Source organism: Lipotes vexillifer, unplaced genomic scaffold, assembly GCF_000442215.2.
Source record: "Lipotes vexillifer unplaced genomic scaffold, Lipotes_vexillifer_v1.1 scaffold1783, whole genome shotgun sequence".
NCBI classification, from domain to species: domain Eukaryota; kingdom Metazoa; phylum Chordata; class Mammalia; order Artiodactyla; family Lipotidae; genus Lipotes; species Lipotes vexillifer.
Window position 1 is genome coordinate 474,672 of NW_006777435.1, and position 24,189 is coordinate 498,860.

General features: G+C 44.9%; 1 protein-coding gene and 1 pseudogene across 2 annotated transcripts in view; both read right to left on the reverse strand.

Moving 5' to 3' along the window:
• Positions 1-20,084, reverse strand: part of MAPK1 (mitogen-activated protein kinase 1) — a 44,912-nt gene extending 24,828 nt beyond the window's left edge. Inside the window, exons 1-3 of one of the 2 annotated variants that reach the window (XM_007451015.1) lie at positions 19,906-20,082; positions 17,988-18,177; positions 5,464-5,580 (exon numbers count right to left, since the gene is read on the reverse strand). In XM_007451015.1, coding sequence (XP_007451077.1) covers positions 5,464-5,580; positions 17,988-18,177; positions 19,906-19,916 — 318 coding nt within the window. In that variant the 5' untranslated portion in view covers positions 19,917-20,082. Of the gene's footprint in view, positions 1-5,463; positions 5,581-17,987; positions 18,178-19,905 lie in introns of both variants that reach the window. The other variant, XM_007451016.1, reaches the window with a different exon arrangement.
• Positions 12,986-13,291, reverse strand: LOC103069991 (non-histone chromosomal protein HMG-14 pseudogene; annotated as a pseudogene).
• Positions 20,085-24,189: the final 4,105 nt, after the last annotated feature.

The following is a 24,189-nucleotide window of genomic DNA, read 5'->3' on the forward strand; positions in this document are numbered from 1 at the left end:
AAAAAAAAAAAAAAAAAGAGTAGCCCCCACTTGCCGCAAGTACAGAAGGCCCGCGTGCAGCAACGAAGGCCCAAAGCAGCCAAAAAATAAAAATAAAAAACAAATAAATTAATTATAAAAGGTGGGGGGGCATTGCTACATTTCCAGAATATCTTTATCCATTTTGAAAATCATTAAAAACAAAACACAACAATTACCCATGATCTCTGCTGAAAAGAAGCACGTGCTGGCTCCATCATGTCTCACTGATCCCTATTGCTTATCTCCTTTTTCTATTGATTTTTCAGGTATATTTTTTCTTTTAAAGGAATTTGGTGAAAAGACATGGAAGAATTATCATACAACAGTAAAAAAAAAAAAAGATGTTACTACGTAAGTTGAGTTTTATGGAGAATGCTTAGGCATAGTGATAAATAGAAGAAGAAATGTGGAGAAAAGCTAGAGGGAAAAAAATTTATCCAAATATTAAAGTTTATGGAAACATAGCAAAGTATTTTTTGAAAATCAAAGAATTAATGATCAGATCTACAGCTATGATAAAATGGGCTGAATTTCAAAACAATTCTCGTCAATAAATTACAGAGATTTAAAGTATCTTCCCACAATTTCCTAGTAGATTGATTCATTCATTCATTTTATTTATGGCTGCGTTGGGTGTTTGTTGCTGAACGCAGGCTTTCTCTAGTTGCAGCGAGCGGGGGCTACTCTTTGTTGCTGTGCGCGGGTTTCTCATTGCAATGGCTTCTCTTGTTGCGGAGCACGGGCTCTAGGCACACGGGCTCTAGAGCGCAGGCTCAGTGGTTGTGGCGCACAGGCTTAGTTGCTCCGCGGCATGTGGGATCTTCCCAGACCAGGGCTCGAAGCTGTATCTCCTGCATTGGCAGGCAGATTCTTAACCACCGCGCCACCAGGGAAGTCCAACATGGTAATTATTATTACTATAATTAACAGTAACTATAACCATAATGATGGTGGAGACCTGGAGGACGCCATCTTAACCAAAAGATCAACATGAACTTCACCGATACCGACACAAACCAGGTGTGCCTCCTGATGTGACAGATGATGCGCTGAGAAGAAAACACTCTTTTTGTGGTATTCATGCCTCAAATGCATGACACAAAACTGAGGCACGTGCTACAAGTAGCTGACCCGTACCCTTCAAAAACATCAAGGTCAAGAAAGGCTGAGGAACTATTTCAGATTAAAGGCGACTAAAGTAACAATGCAATGTGTGAGCCTTGCACACATATTGAGAAAAGCTATAAAGGTTATTATTGGGACAATATCCAAAATCTGAATATAAACGGGGCATTACTATTGGATCAGTGTTAATTTTCCCACTTTTGATTACTGTACTATGGTCATGGGAGAGAACACCCTTCTTTCTCACCTCCACTGCTGCTGCTCTGGGCTGGACAAGTCTTTGTTGGGGGGCCGGCCTGCGCACCTCAGGGTGCTCGCCACTGCTCTGGCCTCTCACTGCTCGATGCCGGCAGCACCTCTCCTACTAGTTGTGAGAACCAAAAATGTCTCTAAACACAACCAAATGTCCTCAGGGAACATTCGAACTACTGTTCTAAGGACACACACGGTGAAATGCTTAGTGCTAAAGGTGCACATCTACAATCCATTCTCAAATGACTCACAAAAACAGGCACACAGAGAGAGAATGAAAAAGCAAACGGGACAAAACAAAGAGCTGGTGAGCGTGCATCTGAGGTGAAGGGTGGACAGTTCCAGCCAGCAGCTCTGTGAGGCGGCTTCCCTCTGCTTTAATACGATTGTGATTCTGTTTTCCTCTTCACTCATTCTCTCACATGTGTACAGGAGATTTTTCTAGAGGTTACATGACATTACAGGATATTATACGTGAAACATGACAACAGTGAACCGTGCTTCCCTAACGCTCAGTGTTACAGAATCACGCATGGGTGTTGGTGTCAGGAAGACCAATGGATGCCATGGTTTCAGATTTCACGTGGCAATTAGCCCTTCCTCTGCTGGGTTTTGGTGTGGTATCAATGATGAGCCAAGAGTAGCTGAAAAGACTACTAACTCTCCCTTTCCGAGCTTCGTGCGAAGACTCTTCACTAACTCTTCACTAACTTCACCAAAACAACATATTTGACAGACTGAACGCAGAACCAGGTGAGAATCCAGCAGTGTTCAAATCAAGCCAGACGCTGAAGAGATTTGTAAAGATGAGAACACTACTCTTCTCACTAAAATGTTTTTGTTGTGGAAAATAAACATTTTTAAAATGAGAACTATCTAACTTTTTAACATTTATTTTAAAATAAATTAATTTAAAAATTAATAAATACTTTAAAAAGTTTCAGTTTGGGGGCTCCAAACTGGTGGCTCAGCGGTTAAGAATCCGCCTGCCAATGCAAGGTACATGGGTTCGAGCCCTGGTCTGGGAAGCTGCAACTACTGAGCCCATTTGCCCTAGAGCCTGTTCTCCACAACAAGAGAAGCCACTGCAATGAGAATCCCATGCACCACAATGAAGAGTAGCCCCTGATCGCCACTAGAGAAAGCCTGCACACAGCAACAGACCCAACGCAGCCAAAAAAAAAAAAGTTTCAGTTTTAATTTCTATATAGTAAATATTGATAAATAAAACCCACATAAACAAAACCTGCTTGGGGTCTTGGATAAATTTTTAGACATTCAGACACTGAAGGAGTCTTGAGAACGGAATGTTTGAGAACCCCTGACTTTTCTTTTCTTGCAATGTTTCTGCGAATTGAAAATTCTATCAAAATGAAATGTTACAAATACACACACACAGAGCGCTCTAGGTGGCCAAAGCTGGGAAAATGAGTATATATATATAAAAAAAAGATAATGGACAGCAAACAAACAAACAAAAAACCCCCACAGCCACCATGAGTCCACAATCATGTTTTCAAAACAAAGACAGGGGTCAGAGGAAGAGAAAGAGAAAAGGGAGAAACCTCTTCTTCACAGAGAATGCCAGCTCATCAATGTAAAAGGAACAATCAATTTAGAAAATCACGTTTTGCAATGGAGACAATGGTCCTCAAGGGCGCACCCCTGGGGGAGAGGCTGCCAGGAAAGAGGAGTCACACACATGGCTTCAAAGACTGGGGTTTGTGCCAGAAAAGTGTGATCTAAACCTAATCAGGAGGAGCCAGTCCCAAGAATTCAGAAAGAGACCCGCTGGGCACAACACCACCTCTGTGCTCTGCCAAGTATTCTGTGTCATGGAGAAGCCAGGAAGGTGGGAGGACTGTCCCAGATGGGGGGGGACACACACAACTGGGATGGCACTGAATGAGCGCCGGCTGTCACAGGTGCTCGCAGGGTACTGCGGCTGTGGGGAAGCACACCGCCTTTTCGGGAGTATTAGTGAACTCCTAGCGTCAGTCGAGGTGTGCAGTGCTGGTTTATGTTGGTGAAGTGTCAGAGGGTTTGACACAAGGGAAGAGAGAGAAGAACGGGAGAGTGAGGGAGGCAGAGGATGTCAACAGCTGGTGCTGTAAGGGGAATATGGGTGTTCACTGGACTCTCTTCTGTGGGTGTGAAAATGTTCTGTATCAATAAAAAAGAAAATCCTGAATACATTGCTAGAAAACATTCTCAGGCTAGAGGTGCTATAAATCAAAAAAGGATTCAAACTCAGTTTTGACTATAGTTAACTCTGCAAAAACAGAGGCCACCCTCCTGGCTACTTCCCCCTGGAGGGTGGCCAAGAAGTGAAGACAGGGGAGCGGCTCAAATGGGGATGGATGCTGTAAGACCACAAGGCCCCAGGACGCAAAGGACAGCTTTCCTTCCAGCTGGCAGGCACTGCTGCACACATGGGCGCCTCTGGCGTGGAGAGACTGTCACGTGGCCCATCTATCCACAGCAAGAACCCGTTGTGTGGGATTGTACAGAATTATGAGAGAATCAACACAACATTTTCTCCTTTGAAACATCTGTTACACCAAATCCTTCTTTACAATGGAATTTATTTTAATGAAATTTTACTTCCATAGCTAAACTAAACACAGGTATGATATCAAGAATAACTAACTGCCTTAAACAAACTCCGTTTCCTCACAAAAGCAACCTACATCCCAAGCCCTTTGACTCGTAAAGGATGGAGGAAGAGAATGCAGCCTATGGGCTAATTACACCTGTTCTTTTCATTCCCAAGAAGCCTCTCAGGATGATTTCTGGTTCCTACACCTGAACACGGGGTCCAAAGTTTGTTTTTACAGCTTTTTTCTTTCTTTTTTTTTTGGTTGCACTGGGTCTTAGTTGAGGCAGGCGGGCTCCTTAGTTGTGACTTGCCTGCTCCTTAGTTGTGGAATGAGAACTCTCAGTTGCGGCATGCATGAGGGATCTAGTTCCTGGACCAGGGATCAAACCCAGGCCCCCTGCATTGGGAGTGTGGAGTCTTAACCACCGAGCCACCAGGGAAGTCACTATTTTTATAGCTTTTCTTCATGTATATTAATGTTACATTATGGAAGATGGAACTGAGATCAAGAATCTGTCTTGAGATATGAGATACAGGATTAGATATTAGATGTCAGGTGCACTTAACTTCTCAAATGTGACACCTTATTCAAATACTATTTTCAAATGATATATTAAAAATACTGAAACTCCAGGATCTCCCTGGTGGCCCAGTGGTTAAGACTCTGTGCTGTCAATGCAGGGGGCACGGGTTCGACCCCTGGTCAGGGAACTAACATTCCATATGCCGTGTGGCATGCCCAAAAGATAAAACAAATAAAAAACAAAACTGAATCCCCACAGCAGCCCTCACTGTTTGCCACTGTTGCTCATACACCTAACAAGGATGCTGTGCTTCACTTTCTCTTGCTTTTGTAAGTTTTTCAATCATTCCTTATGACCCAGACAAAGACCTTGTTAGAAGTGTGCTTTTGATCCAGATGCAGGGACTACCATTTGGAAGCAGGACCATCACATAATTTTGAAAGAATTATAGCAGCTCCAATTTTTTCCACACCAATGTTTTCTTCCAATTATACTATAATTTTGCTAAAGAGGCATTCTTCATTATCAGGTATGTCTGACCTTTACAGAAAAGCTCTGGTCCGCATTCACAGAAACACACACCGTATACAGAGCTCATCTCTGACACAGAGCCAGCCTGACCCTGGCAGTGGCAGCCACAGGAGTGAAAGCTGCCCCAGGTAGGACTGCAGGCGAGCTGACCAGGGGGTGGGACACAGAACATTCATTGTACCAGTGACTAGGGAGGCGGGCCCTCCAACTCTGTAACACATCAGCACTACCCCAGCTGAGGGCCCAGAAGTTCAGTGTTGAACAGGAGACAAAGACATACCTTGGTTCTGACCAGACAGGCCAGGCCTCAACCCAGGTTGAAAGAGACTTACTGAGTGGGAGGCTTACTGCAACTCACGTCCAAAGTCCTTTTGCCTCTTGTTTTTCTTTTTATGGAAACTTGGTCCTTACCTTGGAATTCAACATAATTTCCGGAGCCCTGTACCAACGTGTGGCAACGTACTCCGTCAGGAACCCTGTGTGATCATGGTCTGGATCTGCAACACGGGCCAAGCCAAAGTCACAGATCTAAGAGAGAAAATAACAGGACACGTTCTTAGAGATTCTAACCAATTTAACATCAAAACATAAACACAAAAAAGACAACAGCAGTAATGATGACAAGTAACTACTACCATTCCTATGTGGCAGATGCTTCTTGGAATTCTACACACTCACTCTTACCTAATCCTCACCACAATCTGAAAGGCAGCTGCTGCGCATCAGACAGGAACAGGCTGGAGGAGCCTTGAACAGAACACATCTTCAGAGGATAGTATCCTCACCTCTCATTATCTGCTTATCCCACAGCAACCTTGCTTAGGCCACTTGACAAAAACTGTCCTGCTCAGAAAATAAGGCTACCCACTAGAGACTAGGAGACCAGACCTCTCCTGCTGACGCTCGGGGGTGATCACCGTGGGATCAGCTCCTCTCCCGCACTTGCCCTCTCTCCGCAGACCTGACCTCCTGCTGGTCCTCCACCTTCTCTTCCTACCTCCTTCCTCCCTCCTTCCCCCTCCACGTAGCCAAACCCACTCCCAAAGCTTTAAAAGATATTTCACATATTGAAGATGAATCTTTTTTAAAATAAAACACCCAGCTTCTAATTTCTCCTGACTCACAAAAGTACTTGCTGGCCTTTCACCATTCAACGCTTTGGTGCTACTCCAGCTCCAATGTATAAGGAAAGTAACTATAACATATTTAATCCTGTACAATTGCAGGATATTTTAATTCCTAGCTCCTGGGGAACTAACCCGAGAAAGAGAGGGAGATGTTAACAAAGACAGGGCAGAGTCTAGCAGAAGGCAGCCTGGAAGACAGAGATCACTTTGGAGGCTTACTGCTTTAATTCACCTAATAAGTGAAAAGGGTCTGAGCTCAGGCCATAAAAACAGGATAAGGAGGAAGGGACACACCTCAGAGATACTCATGAGACGTAAATGGACATCAACCTCTGCTCAGAGATCTCATAGTTCAAGTTCTCGACAATTCAGAAAGATCCTGAATGCTCCCATCCACCTCACCAGTGTCTTCCAGTAGCCTTGGACACTGGCATCCCCATGTGGCACCTCTGACCCCACAGGCCCTGCTACTTGCTTCGACCGCAGCATTCAAGAGAAGTGACGTATCTGTTTGCCCAATTTCCGTCTTTTGACATACTGTCACTGCATCTTCAAAAGGAGCCAATGCCACATTTGCTTCCCCAGTTGCTCTTCCGCAGGCTACGCTCTCAGCGCACCCTAACAGAGCTGCATGGTGAGGCTGTCCGGGCCCTCTCACAGCTGACAGTCCCCTCTTAGCCTCCATCACCACCCCGCACCCCCCAGCACCAGCCTCACCTCTCAAGCCGGCCAGCTTGCTGATGCCGTTGCACCCTCGACAGTCCCGGGCCTGTCAGAGGATCGAGCTGATGGAGGGCCATAAGTTTTACAGGGGGACCGTGGTAAGCTCTAACCTCAGCTTGACTGATCTTGAGGCTTTCGACATACCTGCACCCTATTTGTTTCCTTAGAGCCTATTCTACCAAGTCGCATGAAACAAACTACAGGAATACTCAGTTCACTAGCAGTACAATCCCTGCAGGCGTGATTCCTGCTCAGGAAGCAAGAGAGGAGCAATTTCTCCTTACATGCAAAGGTGGGCCCTCTAAGCCATCCAGAAGTCATCATTTGCCACACTGGACTACAACCCATTCACATCAATTCCGTGTGGCTTCAACTTTCAATACAGCCCACAGTTTCTCTTTTTTCAGGGCTAACACCTCATCCTCTGATTCAAGTTCAATCAAAGCTCAGCACTTGGTCTGCCTTCTGCATGTAAATGGACACTTGAAGCCATATTCTGAGTCGTGCGCTCAGAGGAGAAATACTGCATCTCAGCAGCAGAGTAAATGCACTGCAAGCCCCTGACCAGGATTCCCAGATCCTTCACTGCCCTCTACTACACTCAGCCCCACACAGCGTGGATGGGTCCAGACTTCATCCACAGCTTTTTGTGGGTCAGTGGAACCACAAAACAAATCCCAGATTTAAAAAAAACAGCATACAGGAAATTCCCAGCTCAGTGAGGCCAAGTACCGAGGCTGACGTCTCCACACACCTCTGGGAGTGTGGACAAAGTAACAGAAGCCACACTTTGGGAGGCTTGATGAGATTCTTAAACATCTACAAAGACAGGATAAGTGGTGTGAGCAACTTTAAACACAGCTGTGGCAGACTGGATTTTCTAAAGAGGGTCATACCAATATAACCCTTACCCATGCTCCTGTTTCAAGATCTTTGGCTGAATTTTTATCAAGAGGGCAGGATCTATCTTCCCTTCTCTTGAATCTGGCCAAACCTTTGTAACTGCCTAAACCAACAGATTATAGTGGAAGTGATGCTGTTGAGACCTCCGAGGCAAAATCATAAAATGCAATGTGGCTTCTACCTGGCTCTCTCCACTGGGGTACTTGGAACCCTCTGCCCACGTTGTGAGGACACCAGGCCACATGGGCTACATGTGGCCATTCCCTGGCATCAACTGCCAGGCCCTGTGGGAGATGACTTGAGGCTCCACCCCCATATCTTCTAGCCGAGGCCCAGAGGCTGGAGCAGAGACCAGTCACTGCCCACCACTGCACCCTGACTGAACTCCTCACCTGCAGAAACTATGAGCTCAAACATGATTCTTGTTGTTTAAGCCCACTACATTTTTTTTTTTTTATAACAGATTTTCTTTTTCTAGGGCCATTTTGGGTTCACAGCAGAATACAGCAGAAAGTACAGAGTTCCCCATGTACACCTGCCTCCCCCGCCAGGCAGAGCCTTCCCCCACTATCAACATCCTGCACCAGAGCGGGACGTCTGTTACAGTCGAGGAACCTACACTGACACATCATTATCACCTGAAGTCCATAGTTTACCTTCAGGTTCACTCGCGGTGTTGTACATTCTATGAGTTTTGACAAGTGTGTAATGACATGTATCCACCAGTACACTGTCATACAGAAATAGTTTCACCGCCCAAAAAACTCTCTGTGTTCTGCCTTCACTTGGTCTTTTTATCCTCAATTTCTTCTTCTTTGGAAGGCCACTACATTTTGAGGTGACTGTTATAGAGCAAGACACAGCTAACATAGTGGTGCCGGACAGCGTGCTTATTAAGATGGAGCAGCCCTCTCTGAGGAGGACCCACGTGCAGTGACACTGTAACACTGAAGAGATGCCAGCCATAGGAAGACCTTGGGAAACCAGAGCAACTGCCTGGGGGTGTGTGAGGGACAGGGTGGCCCCACAGCTGAAACCTCCCCAAGTGGCTCTCCAACTGGCTGCCCTTCCAACATCTCAACTGACAGGGCCTTAGTCTGTCTGGAATTAGGGAGACTTGCTTTACCTGACTGCAATCTGATTCCTCCTTGAAATTCCTGCCTGAGTGTTATTTCTGAAACATAAATCACCTTTCTGGCTCAAAAATCTTTTAACCAATCCCCTCTGCCTAGTAAATAAAGCCCAAATTCTTTAAGCAAAGACGCTCCACACACTGTCTGCTCAGGTGTCTCCCACCACCATCTCTGTGCCACATCTGCTCCTACCAACAGTTCCATGCCCTTCCTGACTCCGCGACACCCTCTCAGTTGAGGACCTGATGCTCACCATTGCCTGACCCTAAATACCAGCATAAAAGTGACCTCTTCTGAGAGGTTTCCCAGGAACCAACGCCAATCCCACGAATAGCTCACTTTTCTGAACTCGGGTAATACTCTGCTTGACATGTATTATATGTAAGCACATACGCACAATCCATGACAGTTAGCTGGATATATGCCCATCCCCACAGCTGGAATATAAGTCCCTAGAAAAAGGCAATACTCAACTAATTTTTTATCCCTAAGTGGAGTGGGCTCTCAACATCAGGTGAATAAATGCCTTATTTCAAATGTTTATAGGAAGCATAGCAACTCAGGTGGATTAACTGGCAGAGACTCTAGTACTGACCACTTCTCACAGTATCTGAACTACTGATTATCTCTTAAAAGTAAAAACCAGGGTACAGCATTACCATTAATGTAAAATCTTACATTAATACTTAATAATGTTTAAAAAACTGCATTGTTCAGAGTGGCAAGATGAAGAAGGAAAAGTTTTAGAATTATTTTATTCTTTGCGGTATGCGGGTCTCTCACTGTGGTGGCCTCTCCTGTTGCGGAGCACAGGCTCCGGACGCGCAGGCTCAGTGGCCACGGCTCACGGGCCCAGCCGCTCCGCGGCATGTGGGATCTTCCCAGACCGGGGCACAAACCCATGTCCCCTGCATCGGCAGGCGGACTCTCAACCACTGCGCCACCAGGGAAGCCCAAGTTTTAGAATTAGCAGCATTCCTTCCCCATGCGGAACGCTGCAGTACAACTCCTTCTTTAAACAAGAACTAAAGCGGCAGTCGCTCCTCCTGTCTGGAAGCCATCAGAAGGGGTCCTGTGGCCTGAGGGTCACTGTGGGCTGGGAGGAACTGCAGCAGCCCGGTGGGCTTGAGAGAGGGCTTCAGATCAGGACATGGTCTAGGTGCGAGGTGAACAGGGAGTCCACATGGGGAGGCGGTGGCAGCCCACCCAGGGGACTGGAGTCTGAGCAGAGGGTCCAGGGATTATATTGCACAAATCAGTTACGTCACTGGAGGCTGCAAAATGGCGATTTCTCTAATTTTATTATTCCTTGTGCATTTATTGGCTGGCATTTATTTTAAGGAAGAGCCATCATTCATCAACTGGGGCCATTTTCTTACCCTGATGCCCAGATCTCACTGGAAAGACAGGGAAAATGTTTAATCCTTTCCCTTTAGTTACCAATTTTCAGAATAGCGAGCTGGTATAAGGAGGATCGTGTTTCATTACTTGTATCCTCCACTCCTAGTATAAGGCACAGAACCAGCAGGTTCTCAAAATTTTTTATTATAATTAAAAAAATAAAGAGGGTGATGTAGGGTTTAGACCTCTACAAGACTGCACAACGCGGGAATTCCCTGGCGGTCCAGTGGCTAAGACTCCACGCTCCCAATGCAGGGGGCCTGGGTTCGATCCCTGGTCCGGGAACTAGATCCCACATGCTGCAACTAAAGATCCCGCACGTGACAAAGATCTCGTGTGCTGCAACTAAGACCCGGCGCAGCCAAATAAATAAATATTAAAAAAAAAAAAAAGATTTCACAACTCCATTCATGGTCATCAATGGAAAGCTCATGTGATTTTTTAAAGTTCCTTTAACACTACAACACTGAAAGCTAATACAGCATTAACCAAAAAACTGTCAAGGCTTCAAAATAAAAAAGCAATAAAATTCATTACAATTCCATAAGAAGGAAGGTAGACAACCCGGATACAGTACAAGAAATATAAAATGACCTATCACTCCTACTTGGCTACTTTTTGGGCTGAGCAAATTCAAATTCTCATAAAACAAAAGCCAGCCCCAAAGACGTTTCATTTTGTATCTTTCAAAGTCCTCCTTCCCATACACACCCAGAACCACATGTGCTGTGAGCCTAACAGCCTGGAAATCCTCCTGGGGCTGCTGGGGGCTCAGTACACAAACGGCAAGGACACGGACTGCTGGAGACCACACTCCCCTGGCAGTTTCATTAAAAATATGCGAGCAGAATCTCAAAATAGGGTCTACAACCCTTGCTTTTCTGCGGCCCTGAGAAATAAAGAGGAAGCCTACAAGGAGAGGGTCTCAGGAGGGCCCTGAGAGGCTGGTGTCTGCTGGGTCTCTGGGCTTCAGGTAACAAGTACAAAGCATGTTTATAGAGCCCAAAACTAAGGTCTAAGACACTGAGAAGAGTTGATATCCTGAGGGCTCAAGACTAGAAAATACTTAGTAACACAGAAGCTAACGGAAAATGGAAGAAGTGACATCATTACCTACTTGAAAATTCAAAAAGGACCAAATAACAAGTCAGTAAGGCCACTGGTCACAAACTTTCTAGGTACAGGGCTCGTGGGACAGCATCACGGTCACCTCAAGGTCTCAGGATGTAATAGGCATTCGGTGAGTCCAGAGCTCCATGCTCCCACATGCACGTGCCCTGGCTGTTGGACATGCTCCCATGGCAAATCGGTGACTTGGTGACATACCACACTCATCTCTGGAATGAGAGTCTCTCCTGAATATTCATGCCCATGTGGATGATGTACACCCCACATGGACATTTTGAAATGTGGGTGAATTTCACTGCTGTAAATATCTAAAATATCCTATTGTGTTTCTGAGTGTGTGTTAAAATTGGGTTTTGAAAACAATGCCTGGATTGTGCAGACGGCCAACAAGACATATATATCAGCGTGGGTGTCCATTTTGGTGAGCAGTGAATAAAATGGCCCGAGGTAAAGACAAGTCCACAGTGAAGAGACAACAGACAAAGTAGTCTAGTTCTGTGCTTCTTCTTAAGGACAAGCATTTTCAAGTCAAAGTAAAAGTCAACTTTTCCCAGAAATATTACATACTTAAAATATTAACAATGGCTCTCCAAAAACAAACAAAAGCAATCTGCCATAAAAGGACTGTGATAAGAAACAGAAAGAAAAAAAAGCACTAGGAGACATAAAAATATTCACTGTAATTTTTTTTCATGTGCTTCAAGAAATTCTTTCATAATTGAGATTTTATTGGCTGTTTCGAGGATCAGTACACAGACATTTCAATTTGTCCACAATTCTCAACATATGTACCAAAAACCTAAAAAATCATGTAGTTGAGATTCTTTTCTGAACAGTTATTCCAGTGACTTTCCAGCTTAAAATCTGGGGGCAAATTTTCCTTCACAGGATATCAAGTATCTTGATATCTTCAAATATTGATATGCTGTTACATCGTAAGTCCCACTAATTCACAATTTAATATCATATACACTACATACTCAAATTGTCAATTGTTCACAGCACATTAACAGTTACTAGAAGAACTGGACTACCATGACCAAAGATGTTACAGAGTGCACAAAATTCTGCCCAGGAGAGCCAAGATCAAGGGGTGAGTGGTTTGCTTTAGGAAACGATTCTACCAAAAACAATGTGGGAAGAGAAGTAATTTAAAGTGTTTAAGACATTAAATGGACAACTGACTTCAAACTACCATTTAGTATGCTTTGTATTATAGGATATAAAAGCTACCCTCCATCTGTGGAATGTTAAGCTGACACCCAAGGCAATCAAAGCCTCCCATATTTAATATCCCACTATTTTCTGGTTGTACCAAAAAATAAACAACCAGCAAATGATTTCACCTCTTAAAAAAAGCATTTACACTTAAAAAATGGGATGAGGTGGGATTCCTTCCTTTTAAAAAATGTTTCTAGAGCTACTAAAAAACTTGCATTTACAAAATAGTTGATAAAAATATTCCTCTGGATTGTACAAGAAGGGAAACGGACCACTGATAGGACCAGGTGTGTGATATTAATCAGACTTGGCTTCTTCCTCTCCTGCTTCATCAGAAGCTGGGCTCTCCTCATTTTTAGTTTCTCCATTTTCTGCAGGTAAGTCTTCTTTAGTCTCTTGGTTAGCCACTTCAGGCAGTTTTCCCTTTGTTCCCCTTTTCCCTTTTGTTTGCACTTCTTTGTCGGAAGATTTATCCTTTCCTGCCGCCTTTTTTGGCTTCGTTTCCACTTTTGCAGGAGCCAGTTTAGTTGACAACCTCGCCGATCTCCTCTTGGGCTCCTCTTTTGCCGCCCCCTTGGCGGAGCTGACCTTCCTCTTGGGCATAGTGGTGGCGGGGCGGGCGCGTGCTGGGTGCCTGGGGGCCGCGGCGCGCCGAGAGCCTTCACGAAGCTGGGCTGCCTGGCCGCTCTTCACTGTAATTTTTCAAGAAAATCACTAAGAGCCGACAAAGTACGGCCATTCCTTGTGTGCCAACCTGGCTCTCATTTGCACAGATCCATGCACAGGGATCTGGCTACACCCTATGTAGAAGTACATGAATTTAACTCAGAAGGATCCTAAGAGGTGACAGAGTCCAACCGAGTCATATCTGATGCAGGAAGCTGTCTTCCACAACGTCTCACCGGACATCTGCCATCCTGCTTTAAACACCCAACGACAGCGGATAAGATGACTGCCTGATGACAGGACCCACTGCCTTTTTAGATAGTTCCAGAAGGCTCTTCATGATCAACACTTCAGTGATCACCAAAGCTGCAGCCACACAGCGCAGGCATCAGTGTTGGTGCACTTGTCCTTTCTTATTCGTACTATATTTCTGTTGTTCCTTCTGCCTGCGCCCAACACAGCCACTCGCCCACTGCAAGCCTGACATGCTGAGAGGGACAGCACGACAATCCTCCTTCCTGATGCCTCACAGCTTGGCCAGAACCAACTCACCTCTCTCCTTTGTGTGTGTTACAGCAGACAGTACTGCAATCATCTACTGCTTATCAGACCCCTGACCTATCAGTTTTCAGACTGCAGGGACAGACACTCACCTCCCTTGCCAGGTATACCTTACACAGCTTCCCACAGGAACGTCTGTGAAAGTGAAGTCCACAAAATGATCACTGCTATATATCTATCTATATGTACTTTTCAAACAAATTTATTGAGATATAATTCACATACTACACAATTCTCCCATTTAAAGTGTGCAGTTCAATGGTTTTTGGTATTATATCACAGAGGTATGTGACCAATACCACTATCCAATTTTAGAACATTTTTATAACCTCAAAAAGAAACCTTGTGCCCATCAGCAGTCTCTCCCAATGCCTCTCCAATCCCACCAGCCCACAGCAACTGCTCATCTACCTTCCATCTCTACAGACACATCTATTCTACAATACGTGATCTTTTATGACTGGTTTCTTTCCCTCACATACTTAATAATGTTTGCAAGATGCATCCACATTGGGCTTCCCTGTTGGCGCAGTTATTAAGAATCCGCCTGCCAATGCAGGGGAAACGGGTTCGAGCCTTGGTCCGGGAAGATCCCACATGCCGTGGTGGAGCAACTAAGCCCATGTGCCACACTACTGAGCCTGCGCTCTAGAACCCACGAGCCACAATGACTGAGCCCATGTGCCACAACTACTGAAGCCTGTGTGCCTAGAGCCCGTGCGTGCTCCACAACAAGAGAAGCCACCACAATGAGAAGCCCATGCACCGCAACAAAGAGTAGCCCCCACTAGCCGTAACTAGAGAAAGCCCGCATGCAGCAATGAAAACCCAATGTAGCCAAAAATAAAACATAAATAACTCATTAAAATCCATTAAAAAAAAAGATGCATCCATATTGTAGCACATATCAGTACTTCATTCCTTTTTATTACACTGTATGGATCCACCACATTCTATTTATCCATCGTCATTTGGACATCTGAATTATTTCCGCCTTTGGGCTATTACGCCACTATGAATATTTCTATATCTGTCTGTGTGCGGATGCATGTTTTCATTCCACTCAGGTATACACCTGGGGCCGAATTCTTGCTGACACTTATCATCTGATTATATCATCGTAGTGTGTGTGAAGAGGTATCTCATTGTGGTTTTGATTTGCATTTCCCCACTGACTAATGATGTCAAGCATTTTTTCATGTACTTATTGGTTGTTTGTATACCTTCTTTAGATCCTTGGTCTTTTCAGATGCTTTGCCCACTTTTAAATTGTGCCATTTATCTTTTAGTTGTTAAGCTGTAAGAGTTTTTCATATATTCTAGATATAAATCTCTTATCACATATATGATTTACAAATATTTTCTCTCATTCTGGGGGTTGTCTTTTCACTCTCTTGATGATTTAATTTGTAGTGCATGATTCTCATCTTGATGAAATACTTTTTTTTTTTTTGGCTATGCCACGCCATGCCATGCCATGCCACGCAGCTTACAGGATCTCAGTTCCCCGACCAGGGACTGAACTCAGGCCACAGCAGTGAAAGCACTGAGTCCTAACCACTAGGCCACCAGGGAACTCCCTGAAATCCATTATAAAAAAAAAAATGTTGTTGCTTGTGTTTTTGGTGTCATGTCTAAGAAGTCTACCTAACACAAGTTTGCAAGAATTTACTCCCATGTTTTTTTGTTTTTTGTTTTTTTGCAGTACGCGGGCCACTCACCGCTGTGGCCTCTCCCACCGCAGAGCACAGGCTCCGGATGCGCAGGCCCAGCGGCCATGGCCCACGGGCCCAGCTGCTCCGCGGCACGTGGGGTCCTCCCGGACCGGGGAACGAACCCATGTCCCCTGCATCGGCAGGCGGACCCCCAACCACTGCACCACCAGGGAAGCCCCTACTCCTGTGTTTTTTAAGTGCATTCAGTTTCAGCCTTTTAACTTAGATCTCTAATCCATTTTGAGTTAATTTTTGTACATAGTACAGGCAGGGAGGGGCCCAAACTCATTTTTTTTTGCATATGGTTATCCAATTGTCCCAGCACCATTTGGTGAAAACACTATTCTTTCCCCAGTGAATGATCCTGGCACTCTTGTCAAAAATCAGATCATAAACATATGGGTTGGGGCTTCCGTGGTGGCGCAGTGGTTAAGAATCCACCTGCCAATGCAGGGGACACGAGTTTGAGCCCTGGTCCGGGAAGCTCCCACATGCTGCGAAGCAACTAAGCCTGTGTGCTACAACTACTGAGCCTGTGCTCTAGGGCCCGCAAGCCACAACTACGGAGCACGTATGCCACAACTACTGAAGCCTGCGCACTTAGAGCCTGTGCTCCGCAACAAGACAAGCCACTGCAATGAGAAGCCTGTGCACCGCAATGAAGAGTAGCTCCCACTTGCCACAACTACAGAAAGCCCGTATGCAGCAACAAAGACCAAACGCAGGGCTTCCCTCGTGGCACAGTGGTTGAGAGTCCACCTGCCGATGCAGGGGACACGGGTTTGTGCCCCGGTCTGGGAGGATCCCACATGCCGCGGAGCGGCTGGGCCCGTGAGCCATGGCCGCTGAGCCTGCATGTCCGGAGCCTGTGCTCCGCAACAGGAGAGGCCACAACGGTGAGAGGCCCGCATATCGGGAAAAAAAAAAAAGACCAAACGCAGCCGAAAATAAATGAATAAATGAACGAATGAATGAAAAAACAAAAACATATGGGTTTATTTATTGACTCAATTCTACTCCAGTGAGCTATATGCCTACTCTTATGCCAGTATCACAATGTCTTGATTACTATAGTTTTGTAATAAGTTTTAAAATCAGAAGTGTGAATCCTCTAACTTTGCTCTTTCATAAGATTGTTTTGGCTGTTCTGGGTCTCTTGAATTTCTATATGCATTTCAGGATCAGCCTGCCCATTTCTGCAAAAAAAGCCACCTGGGACTCTGATACGGACTGCATTAAACCTGTAGATCAAACTGGGAAGTACTGCCATCTTAACAATATTAAGCCTTCCAATCCATGAACATGGGATGTCATTTCATTCACCTAGGTCTTAAATTCACATGCCTTTTTTCTAGACTGAATCCACATTCCCTTCATCATACTGGAGACAGCTGTAGACCTCCCTCCTGATTTAGCTCTGCCACGTATTAAAATAGAAATATATATAAATGCTGCCTTTTTTTTTTTTTTGCAGTACGCGGGCCTCTCACTGTTGTGGCCTCTGCCATTGCAGAGCGCAGGCTCCGGACGTGCAGGCTCAGCGGCCATGGCTCACGGGCCCAGCCGCTCCACGGCATGTGGGATCTTCCCGGACCGGGGCACGAACCCGCGTCCCCTGCATCGGCAGGCGGACTTTCAACCACTGCGCCACCAGGGAAGCCCCCCTAGATTCTTTATAGTCCTTAGAGTTCTCTTAAAAATGGACAGCATTGGGCTTCCCTGGTGGCGCAGTGGTTGAAAGTCCGCCTGCCGATGCAGGGGACGTGGGTTCGTGCCCCGGTCCGGGAAGATCCCACATGCCGTGGAGCGGCTGGGCCCGTGAGCCATGGCCGCTGAGCCTGCACGTCCGGAGCCTGCGCTCTGCAACGGGAGAGGCCACAACAGTGAGAGGCCCGCGGACCGCAAAAAAAAAAAAAAAAGAATCTAGGGTTTTCCTGTTTATTGGGAATGCATTATTTAGGAATCGAAATCATTAAGGTCATCTTTTCTGCTGTTTTCTGAGTGTTTACTGTATAAAATTTATCAAAGAAAAAGGTGAGCAATGAAACAGATCTTTTAATGTACACATAATCCTATTTACATATATAAGTAAAAAAGTACATGTGTATATAAGAGCATAGAAAAAACTGTGATGAAAATACACCAATTTGTTATAGTGGTTACCTCTAGAGAAGGAGGAGCAATGGGATGGAGAAGAAAAAGAGAACTAGCACCCTTTACTTGCAATTTTTTTTGCCATGAATGTTTTCATGTATTTCTGGTGTAATTTTAAATCTGAATAACAATAAATATAAATATGCCCCAGTAACATGAGTTTTTCAACAGATATCACCCTAAGAGTAAATAACCAAGCTGACCTTGAGATCGCAGGTGGTGTTGAGCAGCAGGTTGGAAGGTTTGAGGTCACGGTGCAGCACGTTAGCTGAATGGATATATTTTAACCCTCTGAGGATCTGGTAAAGAAAATAGCAGATATGGTCATTGCTGAGGTGTTGCGTCTTCAAGAGCTTGTAGAGATCTGTTTCCATGAGGTCCTGTACTATATATCTGTTTGGAAAGGTTAAGGTAACACACCAAAATAGCTGGTCACACTTAGCAAAGCACTGAAAACAAAACGAAGCCAAAGGGTCCATTATTACATCATGAGGCTCGGGAGGGAAATGAGAACCTGATGAAAACTTGATACACCTCAACAGAAGGAATCAGAAAGTCATGAACTCCTTCTTAGGTCCTGTGAGACAGCAGGCACCACGCCTGCCTGATATGCGCAGTGATGCGCTAGCGGAGACCTGACGCAGGTGGTGTGGATGAGTCCTGGTCTCCAACCTGTCCACCATCAACAGACATCCTCTGGGGTTGTTGGGAAGGGCTGGGGGAGGGTGGGAGCCAGCACCAGGCACTCTCTCCTCTCTGGCCTAGCAACAACTCAAAACGTCACTGCTCTTTTACCTCCCTTCTTGTCCCCCTCCTTCTCGACAAAAATCAACCATAAAACTTTTGGAAACACAGGCCTAGAACACATTTGCTACTAAACTCAACCCTCAGTCTATTTGCTTCACTCTTCAATTAAGGTTAAGAGTATAAATAAGTATGTAAGACTGTTGGAAGTTGTGCTAGGAAGGGGCCTGTCCTGGTTGAGCTCCTCTTGTTTTCCTGCCTATCCATGTATCTCAGCATATAAAATTTTAGTTATGGCTAACTTCATTCATTCCCACAGAAAATAAATTATAAAAGCCGCTAGGTTTTAACTTCACCACGATATTATTTCATTAGTGTTTTTGCATTTCTTTTATTCATTTCTGTGTAAATATTACACATCTACAGATTCATGCTAGATGAGACATGGTACAGAATTTGAAGGAAACATGACTGGAAAACTTGTCATCTGACAGAGATGTGATTTTCAAGGCAAAAGGTAAGGCAGGACAACAGATGGCAGGGGGAGGCATTTCAATTAAAATATCATCAGAACTTAGTGACAGAGCTGTTTAAAAATGGAAAGGCTAAAAAATAAAAATAAAAATAAAAATAAAATAAAAATGGAAAGGCTGCCTGTAGATTGTGAGCTGCCTCTCCCTGGAGGGGCAGAATGCAAAGTGGGCAAACTGGTGGGAACATTGCTGCGGCCAGAACCGGAACCTTCTCCCATCAGGTCCTCCTCAGCACACTTCACACTTGTACCTTTCAAACACAGTCTTTACCCAGGCAGCCTCCTTTACCCAAGCCTTTACCTGCTTAGTACAGATTTCTAAATGTCTGTCATAGTTAATCACACAACTTCAGAGCTGAGCCAGCCTTGTAGATCATGAGGGCGAGCACGTCAGTTTTAAAAACGAGAAAACTGGACCCAGATGTGAAATGGCGCTAAGATCAGGACAGTCTGGACCTGACCAGGTGCTGTACAGGGCACCCTCTCCCACAGTCGACTGCTCTTTCCTTTTCACCGTCATAACAAACCATACCTTGAGTGGCAAACACATGACTGGAAAAGGTGTTCTCCAAAAATTTCCACTATACACTTAAAGGAAATCTTTACTGAAACTGACAGAAAATATTGGATTTGCCAAAAAGATACTAAAATCAGTTACTGACAAATGAAAATATGAATCAGAGAAAAAATGTAAATGATGCAAGTATTAGAGTAAATGACAAGCAAAGTAGTTTCCCCTTAAATGTGCTTTATTACTTTTCCTCCACCCCTATAAGTGCAGACACGTCCAGTTACATTACTCAACCAGGTGACGGAGCAGTGGAGCAGCTGTCTGAAAAGGATACACATCTTTCATCTGCTCGATGGTTGGTGCTCGAATAATATCATTGATTCCAATGATGTTCTCATGTCTGAAGCGCAGTAAGATTTTTATCTCCCTCAGGGTTCTCTGGCAGTAGGTCTGGTGCTCAAAAGGGCTGATTTTCTTGATAGCTACTCGAACTTTGTTGACATTATCATAAGCAGAGCTAAAAAAAATAAATAAAAAAGGAGGGGAGGAGGGGAGATGGTATTAAAAACAGTTCTCAGAACAAGGCGGTAAAGTATTAAATGTTTAGCACTCTGGGCAAATACCTGTTTCATACACGTGAAGGAAACGTGTATAATCCACAAGGAGGCCTTAAGCTAGGGAGGATGCGGCTGGCAAAACGCAGCACACACAGAATCTCAAAACTAACAGAGGGCCTGGCCCTGGGAACTGTACAGATGCCCATTTTCATAAATCCAGGAACATGGGTGTATGACACACATAAGCCATTTTCCCACTGTTTTTAACAGCAACTGCATTCTGGTGACAGCAATCATTTCTGCCTCCAAAACAACTTCCTACTGTTGGATTAGATTCCACTGACTCAGCAGAAACTATCAATTGACCATCAACCACATCTTCAACCCAAACAAAAATGCACCCAAGAGAGCAATAAGGATCTACTGCATAGCACAGGGAATTACAGCCATTATCTTGTAATAACTTCTAATGGAGCATAATCTGTAAAAATACTAAATCACTATGCCGTATATCTGAAACTAATATTGTAAGTCAACTATACTTCAATTAAAAGGTGGGGCAGGAGGATGCATTGATTGCTTGCAACAACTTTGTCTTAGGTGCAAAATGACATGACTATTTCTTCCTCTCCCCCCCACCAAGAAATTTAATCAAGATGTTTGGGTAGTCTTATAACAAAACCTAAAAAGTATTGTTCAAAAAATACCTTCACAGCCATAACATAGGGCCCAGTTCTTTCCAAGTTGTCCTGAAGGTCTGACTTAATAGAACTCCAAGCAGAAGCAATAATAATTTTATCTTCAATTTTATGATGAATTTGAATCTTGAATATTACTACTATCTTTATGAACAATATTCTATTGAATCTTTTCTGTAAGAGCTTTTCATATTAACAAGTATCAACATCTGGTCCACTGACCGAAGCAATGAAAGAACACGGACGGGCAGTAAGACATTACTTCTGGTCTCCTCTGGGTAAGTGCTAGAAACAGGAAACAGTAAAATAAGTTTATTCTCAAGTTTGTGCTTCTATAATGATATCTATCAGTTTACTTATACTGAGAATTACTGATGCATCTGTCTGACTCTACCACAAAACTATGCTGTAGGAGGGACCTCGTCTCACTCAGCTTCAGTTTTCTCACACCATTTATACATTGCACTCGGGTACCCCAACACTTTGAAATGACGTCTATTTCCTTAAATAAAAGAATAACTACTCAAATCTTATTTTGCTTTGGTTTGCTGCAAGAAGGCCTAAACTACTGATTTTTAGGTAGACGGGCAAAGGGATATGTCGTTCAAGCAAGCTTATTCAACAGTGGGAGTAAATACTATTAGAAATCAAAACTTTTTTGGTAATTCAGATTTTAGAGCCTGACTTCAACAAAAGAGAACACAGGTTAAAATAGTTATAAAATATTGGTTTACACTCAACATTATAAATACCCAGGGCTTCCCTGGTGGCGCAGTGGTTAAGAATCCGCCTGCCAATGCAGGGGAAACGGGTTCGAGCCCTGGTCCGGGAAGATCCCACATGCCGTGGAGCAACTAAGCCCGTGCGCCACAACTACTGAGCCTGCGCTCTAGAGCCCATGAGCCACAGCTACTAAGCCCCCATGCCATAACTCCTGAAGCCCACATGCCTAGAGCCCATGCTCTGCAACAAGAGAAGCCACCTCAATGAGAAGCCGGAGCACTGCAACGGAAGAGTAGCCCCCGCTTGCCGCAACTAGAGAAGGCCCGCACGCAGCAACAAAGACCCAACGCAGCCAAAAATAAATAAATATTTAAAAATTAAAAATAAATAAATATCCAGTTTTACTGAAGCATGGTAGTCAAACGAACACGGGCATAAACTTGCCTTTGAGAATAAGACTGCTTGGGGAGAGGGGCTTATGGTCAGTGTGCCCCTCCAACAGTACCGACTGACACTCAGTGATGAAACTGGAACTGGATATGTTATTTAAAACAGAGAGAGGGTGTCCCTGGTGGCGCAGTGGTTAAGAACCCACCTGCCGGGCTTCCCTGGTGGCGCAGTGGTTGAGAGTCCGCCTGCTGATGCAGGGAACATGGGTTCGTGTCCCGGTCCGGGAAGATCCCACATGCCGCAGAGCGGCTGGGCCCGTGAGCCATGGCCGCTGAGCCTGTGCGTCCGGAGCCTGTGCTCCGCAACGGGAGAGGCCACAACAGTGAGAGGCCCATGTACCGCAAAAAAAAAAAAAAAGAACCCGCCTGCCAATGCAGGGGACACGGGTTTGAGCCTTGGTCCCGGAAGATCTCACATGCTGCAGAGCAACTAAGCCCGTGCACCACAACTACCGAGCCTGTGCTCTAGAGCCCACAAGTCACAACTACTGAGTCTGCATGCCACAACTACTGAAGCCTGTGCACCTAGAGCCCATGCTTCACAACAAGTGAAGCCACTGCAATGAGAAGCCCATGCACCGCAACGAACAGTAGCCCCCCGCTCACTGAAACTAGAGAAAGCCTGTGCACAGCAACAAAGACCCAATGCAACAAAAAATAAATAATAAATAAATTTAAAGTAAATAAATAAAACAGAGAGAGAGGCGCAGACAGAAAGACAGACACAGACACAGACACAGACACACACACACACCCCTAAGGAGGGAACTTTTATCCAGCCATTTGGTTATACTAACAGGATACAAAGATTATACTATTACTGTGCCCTTGAGGAGCTCAAGCTATTGAGAGCACCTAGTCATCTTACATAAATGCAGCTTCAAGTCCCAGATGAATTCTATCCTAAGATACATAAATGGTGGGGAATGGGAGGTCAAGTCCAGAGGTGAGCACATTCAGTTCTTAAAACGGTAGATTCCTACTATTCAGCAATAAAAGGAAACAAACTGTTGATATATACAACACAGATGAATCTCAAAATAATTATGCTGAGTGAAGGCCAGACCAAAAGAAAAGTACCTCTACTTATATAAAATGCCAACTAGTCTATGAGGACAGAAAGCACATCAGAAGAGTTTACCTGGGGCTGCTGGGCGGGAGGGATTACACAAATGGAAATGGAAACTAGATAACTTTTGGAGGCGATGAGTGTTCATTATCTAATTGTTATGATAGCTTAATGGGTGTATGTCAAAAAAACTGTACACTGGTATATTGTTCATCAAGCAATTCTTAAGAAAGCAATTAAAAAAAGGAGCCAGGGCTCTCCAAATGCATGGTGAATTCCAGGGCCAGGGTGGGTGGGAACAGAGATTCCAGAACTATATTTGACCAGTTAATGTGGAAGTAGAAGCCCACAAAATTCTGGAGTAGATTATTTAACAGATGTTTTGTGATCGCTTAGGGAAGAAAAGGGAACCAGCATGAGTCAATTATGAACAAGTCATGCTAAACTAACCTCATTTCCTGTTTTGACAGGGTTACCACAACAACAGGAGGGTGACACCAGAGCTGCAGCGGATTCAAGCCACACTTGTCAAGCACTTCCCATTTCTGAGACTTCGTGTTAGTACTGGGGGCAAAGCCAAACAATGATCCTGCTCTTAAAAAACTGGCAATTTAGTGAGGGAAGGAGACAGGAACAGACAGCATGCACTGCCTTTATCACAGTAAAGCACTTCTGAAACCCAAGGAGAAGCTGGGTAGATTAAGTCCAAATAAGGGCAACAAAGAGAGGATTAAAAGAAGATGAGGCCTGTAGAAACCATACCCTGAAAGATGAGCAGGCTTTTGAAAGAGGAGCAAGGGCACAGAGAAGGCGAGAGGCAACATGTGGAGAGGAAAACAATCAGGCCATCTACGGGGACAGCTGGTCCTCACCCAACCAGGCACCTCCTCACCCAGTGGTGATTATGGGGTCCGGGGAATGTGCCATCACGAGCCCCAGAATCCCAAGGCGGCGAGCAGAATGCTCCTCCAGGGTGTGTACCACAAGCGGTGGCCAAGGGGAGCTATCTGCAGGGTATACACGGTGCGTGAACTGTTGGGTTGGGGGTCCACAAGCTCTAGATCATGGGGGTTGGGGGGCACAGCACTGGCTGGGAAGAGAAGAGGGCTATGCTGGAGGCCT